At 36.3% G+C, this 8,334-nt stretch overlaps 1 protein-coding gene across 1 annotated transcript; it reads left to right on the top strand.

The window, feature by feature from the left end:
• Positions 1 to 444: 444 nt before the first annotated feature.
• On the top strand, positions 445 to 7,741 carry LOC107302496 (inosine-uridine preferring nucleoside hydrolase-like). The gene is made up of 5 exons (XM_015831608.2): positions 445 to 627; positions 1,544 to 1,723; positions 2,289 to 2,400; positions 3,989 to 4,125; positions 7,421 to 7,741. Exons 1-5 carry the CDS (start codon positions 448 to 450, stop codon positions 7,739 to 7,741), a joined length of 930 nt encoding a protein of 309 aa, XP_015687094.1. The 5' UTR covers positions 445 to 447.
• The last annotated feature ends 593 nt before the right edge of the window (positions 7,742 to 8,334 follow it).

The raw sequence follows: 8,334 nt of genomic DNA, 5'->3' as shown, positions 1-8,334 counted from the left end.
ACTCTGTTTTCATCAATCATATCAAAGAAAACAATTTAGGAGGGGTCTAGCTGTTCTTGGCAGCTTCAAGTCATAGTTTGGGATTGCTTCTTGTTACTTTCATCAGTTATATTTTGATCTGGTTTCTAGTATGTCCTTGTTTCAGCCCACCAGAATGTATTGGTACATTCTCTAAGTACTAGTATGTTCAAACAGAATGTATATTTTTTATAAAACTTGAATATACATCATATGGCTGATCAAACTCAATATTCATTATGATTGCTTATGAAAGTTATTGCTAGGCAAGCCTGCAAAGAAGTTATATGCTGTTCAAGCCTGGATTTGCTCTGGTTCATCCAGCCCTTGGTTCCTATCTATCCAAAGTACCTTTTCAACATTAGTTACAGTTAATACAAAGGTTATTTTTTAAATTATTGATGTTTCTTTTCCATAGATATTTATGACATGAAGAAACTTCTGTTGATTGATGCTGATTGTGGTGTTGATGACGCTCAAGCTATAATGATGGCTCTTGCAAATCCCGGTGTAGAAGTCCTGGGGATTACTTGCACTTATGGGAACAACCTATTGGAAAATACATCTAGAAATGTGCTCCGTGTGTTACATGTTTGTAATAAGCTTGAGGTAATTGCCCCAACTGAACAATCCAACACATTCGGCATAGCACTGTGTATGGGACTCACAAAATCAGATCTTGGCATGTGAGACTGGTGTTTATTTGCTTATGTGTAAGAATCACTTTACGCATAAGACAAGGGTGGCTGCACCACTAATTTTCAAAAAGTGGTTCCTTGCCTTTTATAAAAAGATATTGATGCAGCTGTTTTAACTATGGATATGATCTCTTGGGTAGGGTTAAATCAACTTCATGGTTTGCGGTAGAAATTATTACCACTATGACATTACTAGATGTGTTCTAGTTTTGATCTGAAGTGGAAACTTTAATGTATTTATTTGCTTAGTTTCATACTAGTCCATGTAGGATTTTCCAGGTTGTGGAAGAACACAATTATTACTTAGCAATATTACAGGCCCTTGTGCTGCTTTCCTTCCCTACCATTTGACCTTCTCCCCAGCAACAGCATGACAGAGTTGCCCAGAAAACTGTAACTTGACACAGATCTGGGAGATGATGGAAGGAGAATGGAGGAGATGTGTGTTTTGGACCTCTGCAACCATCAGCAAACAGAATATAGCAACCAAATGAAAGAAGATGTTTTCCCTTCAGAAGAAGTGAATGGTTCAAAAGAGGGGAAAAGAGGAGTCCAGGGAGACAAAGCACTCATATGTCACTTTTGTCTGGGGTTTTTTCTCTCCAAAATAAGATATTTTTATTTTGGTCCTCTATACAGATGTAGAAATGTTTTTAAATGCGATAAAATAAGCAAAGATAAATCATGAATTTGACTAGCTTGAAATAAAAAAAATGGATGGCTGGACTCATGGTGCAATTAAATTATTTGACATTGTTATTTAATTTCAGGGGGATCAATAGCTGTTCTTTAACATTCATATTATACTGGCATCTTTTCATATATAGATTCCAGTTTATCCTGGTGCTACTGCTCCTCTACTTGGTGGGCCTGTGACAGGGGCACTGTTCCATGGCAAAGATGGATTGGGTGATGTTCCTGATCCTAATGCACCAGGAACAGAACTTCTGCAGAAAGAAAATGCTGTGACCGCAATATTAAGAATAGTGAATGAGCGACCAGGTCAGGTGAGATGATAAAGGTACCATAAATATTTATCATAAATGTGTAATAGAATAAGGTCTCCATGTTCCCCAGATCTGAATTCCATCACAATATTTTTAATAGGGCTGCAAAAATCCACATGGCCAGTACATGGCAACAATATTTTTTCTGTATCTCTTTGCTTGCAACTTGTGGTTGTCTAGAATTTTCAGCCCAGGTATTACTTTCATGCTGCCTGACATTCAAAGACTTGGGATGGATAAATGGATAGATATGGAAGATAAGGCAGCCCTACTGTTAACATAAGAAACCTAGAAAGAAGAAACAGAGGCATCAGAACAAGGACAAAACTGTGCTGTACCAAATGGAATTACAGTAGATTCCTTATGAGTATAGCAAAATATGTTTTGACTTTCAGTTCAAGATTTATTCATATATTATTTCCAACTGGACCCAAAAAATGTGATCACATATTGTCTCTATAGCAACAGTTTGATCTGAAGAAGTGAGGCCTAATCAACCACAGAAAAATTAATATATTACAGTTATGTGTTATTAATAATATTCAATAAATAAATTTATCTTTAGATATCTCTGGTTGCTCTTGGTCCATTGACGAATATAGCACTAGCAGTAAAAATGGAGCCATCACTTCCCAAGAAACTTAAAAATTTGTTCATCATGGGAGGAAATACTGAATGTAAGTGAACACAAGAGGACCTGTTTGACATGTTTATATCTGTCTAATTTGGCAGATCCATGCTTAAAATTCATTTTAACCTGTTTGTTCATTTTTATGGGGAAAAAAACCCTAATCATACTACCTAATTCTGGCTGTTTAGACAAAGCCTAAACTTTAAATGCTTTCATTCAAGCTTTCTCCCAAGTAAGTATACAAGGGTGTGTGTCCTAAGCAATATTTTAACATATATTGAGTAATAGGATAAAGTGGAATAATCATAGCAGTTATCCAAGGAAGTAATTCATGATGCACGTGGCTATCACAACCAAATTATGCCTAACTTCATCTTATGTGATGATAGAATTACATCATTAGGGGCATACTATAGTCATAGTATATCTGGACCTCAGCAAAGCTTTTGACAACTTGCCTTGTGATATTCTCCTTCATGGAATAGCAAAATATGGCTAGAAAGTGCTACTATTTAATGGACACAGCTTAATGACTGTACTTAAAGAAAGTGCATCAATGGCTCCAGTTCAGCCTGAAGGGAAGTATTGGGTGGAATGCCATAGAATTCTGTTTTGGGTGCTGCTGTTTAGCATTTTTATCTATGAATTTGATGAGGGAGTTGAGGGGACTCTTACTAAATTGCACAAAGCTGGGAAAGTTGAATTATATTAAATGAAAGACAATTCAAGAAGGGCTAGATAGGCTTGAAGTGCAAATTGAAATGAATAGGGTGAAAATGAATGTAGAGAAATATAAATTAACAGTGTGATGCAGTTGCTGAAAAGGCATATACTATCTTGAGTGCATAAACAGGAGCATAAGAGTTTAGATCATGCAAAGTAACTGTTCTATCCTGCCAGTCAAACCCTATTTGGGGAATTATGCCCTGTTCTGGGCATCACAGTTCAAAGAAAGGGTAACGACAAATCAGACAAAGTTCAGAGAAGGCTACTAAGGCTCCTGAGATGCTAAGAATCTGGAAACCAAGTCTTACAAGGAACTTATATAAGGGATCTCAGTATGTTTAGAGAAAATACATTTGAGAGAAAATATTAATTTGGTCTTCATATATTTAAATGGAATCCAACTGAACATGGTATGTATTTATTCTATATTGCCCAGACCAGAATCAGTGGGTTAAAATACAAAGAAAGATTCCAATAAAGGAAAATATTTGTAACTCAGGGTTGAAATGAGGGGTCCTTGGTGCTCTCTGAGCTTTGTTGTTTTCTTGCAGACATTTCATTACCCAAACCCAAACATTAGTGCTAGTAAGGAGTAGGGTTTGCTCTCAGATTATATTCTAGTGGATTGCCCTGTCTGTTGGTGGGAGTGGTCTTGGTGGTTCTTTGGTTGGACTGTTTATTGCAAGCTTGTTTGGCAGTTCCTTGTTTGGGGTAATGCTTGCTCATTGATTGTTGGTCTGATGTTAATCTTGGAGTTAATCTATGCTGATCTAGATGCTGATTGTTGATGGAGAGGTGCTTAGGTCTTTTTGTTCCCTTTTGGCTTGTTGATTGTCTGTTTTGCATAGATTCATTCCAATGCATCTACTGCAATAATTCTAAAAAAACTTTGTCTTTGTTTCCTTTAGCCAGAGGAAATGTTAAAGTGTGTGGAGAATTCAATTTTGCAACTGATCCTGAAGCTGCTTACATTGTCTTAAATGAGTACACCTGTCCAATGTATATTGCAGCCTGGGAGTTCACCTGTGCCTGCTCACTGCCCTGGGTAAGATAATTCTCTACTCTTTTGTCTGTGCTGGGAATTAGTTTTACTGAATTCATTCTGTGTAGATAGGTAGGTTAATTAAACTAGGTTGCATAGGCTCATTCTACTTGCTTCTGGAATGGCATGCAGCCTCTGTTGTTAGGAAGGTCAAGCAGAGTAGCAGCTGATTCCCAAAGATCTACCAAAAAAGATAAGTGACCAATCAATGCTGGGGAATGGAGAGGAAGGTGTGAGACCCAGTGGGATGGGAAAGCAGGCTCAAAACAGGATGGGATGGAGAAAACAGACAGTTGGTCTTAAGGGCAGGGAGATTGCCAAATGCCAATATTTTTTCACATGACCATTGAATGAGTACTTGTTTTTTTAAGTGCATCAAGGAAACATATTGAAGACTTCTAGGCTAATAACTTCAACATTCATCATAGCCTTACATTCAACCATTGTATTATTTTATTGTGATCAGCTGTTCTGCAGGCTTTTAAAGTGCAGTGAAAAGTGTAGAGAATATTAGGATTTTTTATTAGGAAAACTAGTTGATGCTTTATAGCAGTGGCCTCCAACCTTTTGGGCACTAGGGACAGGTTCTGTGAAGAGAGGGTTTTACCATGGACCCGAAGGGCCCTGGTTTCTGGCATGCAACAGACCGGGAGTTGGGGAACCTTGTTTTTTAGCTATCAATAATACTTATATGTATTTTGTTCAATTTCACCAACTCTAGTTGGCTTCCACAAAAATATAATTAAAATTATAAAAACAATTGATTGAAAACATTTGTTATTGTATACCATTTATCAGAAAAAGAAATCTCCTGTTGTAAAGCATCCCCACTCATTCTAAATTCATTTTTGAAAAACTCGCAGAGATGCACATTTAAAGGATTCCCAAACAGGCAACAATCCCAAAATTGTGTTCCTTTCCACACTCAGCACCTTCACTGGCTATTTAAGAACACATGCTACATTGATTTATCCACTGCATTGAAATTAAGAATCTTTGATATCAGTGCGTATTATAATCTTCTTCTCTAATTTGGAATAATAGGGCTTTGTTTCTTTTTTTTTCCTCCCCAAGGTTTTACTAGGGCTTTTAGGTGTTTCTTTATCACAAATTCTTGTCTGCTGTCCAAGAATTTAAGGCAATGCACATATTTTCTCTGACATGGCAGCCTTGTGAGATATCATAGTCTGAGAGACAGTGACTGTTTTAAAGTCTTCCAATTAGCTTCTGAAATTTAAGTCAGATCTTCCCAATTCAGTCCTAAATCCTAAAGACTATACCATTTTGGCTTCTATTGGAATGTTGTAATACAGGCTTGGATACTGCATCTAATGTCTTGATTCTCACTTTAGCCTTTTTTTTCCCCCCAACATCTTTCCTGTTCAATATGCTTCAATGAGTCAGTCTTCCCATAATCTTATAAATGTTATTGCAGGTACAAAAGGCAAAATAGGTAAGATGTTTTTATAGGAAGGTTTCGCCCCCTTCATATTCATTGAAAATCTTTTCCTTTTTGTCTTTCTTGATTTCATTTATTATTTTTTGCCTCTTAAGATCTCATAATTCTCCTGGCAAAATCCATTTTACCAAATCTTTTTTCTTGTCCTCAAACTTATTTTGTAATCTTAAAGTGTAGTTTGTCTTTTCCATGTCCAGAGTTCCCTGTAAAAAAAATTTCCATCTGGGTTAAGTCATATTTCCTAGTATTGTTAAATTCCATCTTGAAATGTCTCTCCTCTGTCTCATAATCAGTTGTCTATTTTCTCTGCTCACTCTCTATTTTTATTTTCTGAGAGTTTTTATGTTGTAAAGTTAAATTGGAGATGTGTTCATTTATGTTTTCAAGGTTATGTTTAATTTCCTCGTGCTTTGAGATTATTATTATTTGGATTAGTTGCAACATAGCATAGATCTCCTTCTGGAAAGTATTTGTTTTTTCTTGATATATTCTTTCTGCAGATCTCTGGTTTTCCATGATAGCCAAAAATCAGGGTTTTCCTTTCTCTGCAGATGGCTTTAGAGTTACAGTTGAGTTAGTATTTGTAATCCAGAAAGGTCAATTCTTTTTTTTTTAAGTTTATAATTCTCACTTTATAGAAAGCCCAAGATGTTTCCTTTTTTTGTCACAGTTGTTCTTTGTTATTAAGACATTGAAGGTCACCAAGATCAAATTTATCTTTTCCTGGGCCTTGTCAGTCTCTGTAGTAGAGAAGCTGTTGTAATATTTTTATCACCACTAGATGTCAGGACCAATTCTTTTGGTAATAAACACTTATTTACTTCTGTTTTGATGATATAAAAGGAAAATCTTAACAGATTCCACCGATTTTAAACTTATCCAAATTAAGTCTTATTTTTTTTATTTCAATATATTTCTATTCCCCTGAAAGGTTTAATTTGCCACTTCCATCTGCAGCAGGGTGGGGCAAAAGTCCCCCTTTTCATTTTCAGAGGCTTTTTGCTTCTTGGGGTTTTTCTTTTCTTTTTTTTTACAGGAAATCAATTTCTAAATAGAAGAGAGAAAATCACTGTTCTTACCCAAAATTCCAAACACATTGTTTACAGTCAGCTTGAAGGAGTACTTTTGGACTTCGGTTGCTTGTAGCTTGAGCTAAACTCAGAAGTTGAGCTACCCTCTTCTCCTGCCAGTTTCTGGAGGGCTTTTCCCAAACTGATCGGATTGACCACCGTCTCTCCGCAATCGATGGGACTTCTCCTCTTCTGTGTTGCCTCTACAGAGCAACTTCAGGCCCATTTAGGGTCCCCTGGCAGGCAGAAATCAGCTGTAGGGAGCGGAGCCCTGTGATCCCTCGGCTGCTGAACTACTATGCAAAACCAGAAGTCCCCCATGAAATGTTTTTAAATGCATATGTACATACACCCATACACTATAGAAATATTGCTATAAAAATTTTGCAAAGGTTTTGTATTGTCTTTGTACCTTTTTTTTAATAAAACATCTCCTAAGGCAGAACATTTTATTAATAAGTTAGCAGTTCATCTTTTATTGGATTTATGCTCTCTATAGTAGTAAACTTATTTTTCCTGTTTGGGAGGCTTGCAGGGCAACATGGTTGTTTTAGGCTTGCCTCAAAGTCCCTGAAACAAAATGCGGGCAGAAAATCCAAGCCTACTTATTCCAGTGACATAACATTATTGGGTCTGCTTCTTTTGGCTTCTAGCAAGGTAGATGTGACTCCTCCAGGGTGATTGCCCATTGATCTCCCCCCCCCTTTTTTATCAGATAATTCCCTCTTTGGCTGGTTTTTAATGTTCAACATTGTTCTTTCCTTCCTAGGAATTCTACCATGAATGGGTAAATCAGAATACTGAGAAAGCCAAGTTCATGAAGAAAATATTTGCTCATTCTTTAAAAATCGCAAAGCCTCATTTAGGCTTTGTTTCTTGCGACTCTTATGCCATGGCTGCTGCCATTGATGAAAACTTTGTCACGGAAGTCACAGTAATTGGCGTAAGTGTTGAGCTTAGTGGCTGTCTAACCAGAGGAATGATGGTAATGGATTGGTCTGATCATCTGAAAAAGGAACACAAAGCATTTGTAATGAAAAACTGTGATTTAGAGAAATTCCAGGGGCTTATGATGGATGCTTTGAAATAAAATGGGCTTATGAGGTTCTATTCCAAATATTTACTGTATGTTGTTATTACTACTGGGCAAACCAAGGTTTGCCTGAAATACTATAATAGCCTCCCATGCAAAAGGTTCTAATGGAATTCTTTTCTAATTGTTCTGAAGTATAAAATAATCTTTTAACATTTTTGCCAGCATGAAAAATACACTTTGAACTTCTTTTTCTCTTCCTTTGCACTACAATCAACTGAATCCTATTCACTGAGTTCTCTATAGTCATGAACTCTTCAGGACGATAAGAATTATACATCCCTAGAAAGTGTTCAGGAAAGGGGTCCTTTGAGCAAACACTATAAATTTAAAAATAAAATAATGTCTCCAGCATGATGTCTATCCTCTGAAGCACTACAAGATGTTGATACAGGCACCATTTGATCAATATTATATTTTTTCTTAAAAATCTAAAAATAATACAGTCAATTTTAATGGAAATATGGTATTCAGTTTGCTTGGGTGGATAAAGCATTCAGTTACAATTTACAATTTATAAAAGCTGTCTTAAAATAAAAGAGCACATGATAAATAGCGGAGAATACTTTGATACATTCAAATTATTTCAT

Source organism: Protobothrops mucrosquamatus, unplaced genomic scaffold (genome assembly GCF_001527695.2).
Source record: "Protobothrops mucrosquamatus isolate PMUCROS unplaced genomic scaffold, P.Mucros_1.0 scaffold_19, whole genome shotgun sequence".
Classification (NCBI taxonomy): Eukaryota; Metazoa; Chordata; class Lepidosauria; order Squamata; family Viperidae; genus Protobothrops; species Protobothrops mucrosquamatus.
Note: the sequence above shows the minus strand (reverse complement) of the source record. Positions and strands in the feature narration are given on the sequence as shown.

What these genes read in the sequence shown, in the direction of transcription:
- LOC107302496 (XM_015831608.2), top strand. Translation starts at nt 448, where the DNA reads ATGAAGAAACTTCTGTTGATTGATGCTGATTGTGGTGTTGATGACGCT. An exon ending in TGAATGAGCGACCAGGTCAG is followed by an intron (nt 1,724 to 2,288) that starts GTGAGATGATAA and finishes ATTTATCTTTAG; the next exon opens with ATATCTCTGGTTGCTCTTGG. An exon ending in GTGCCTGCTCACTGCCCTGG is followed by an intron (nt 4,126 to 7,420) that starts GTAAGATAATTC and finishes TTTCCTTCCTAG; the next exon opens with GAATTCTACCATGAATGGGT.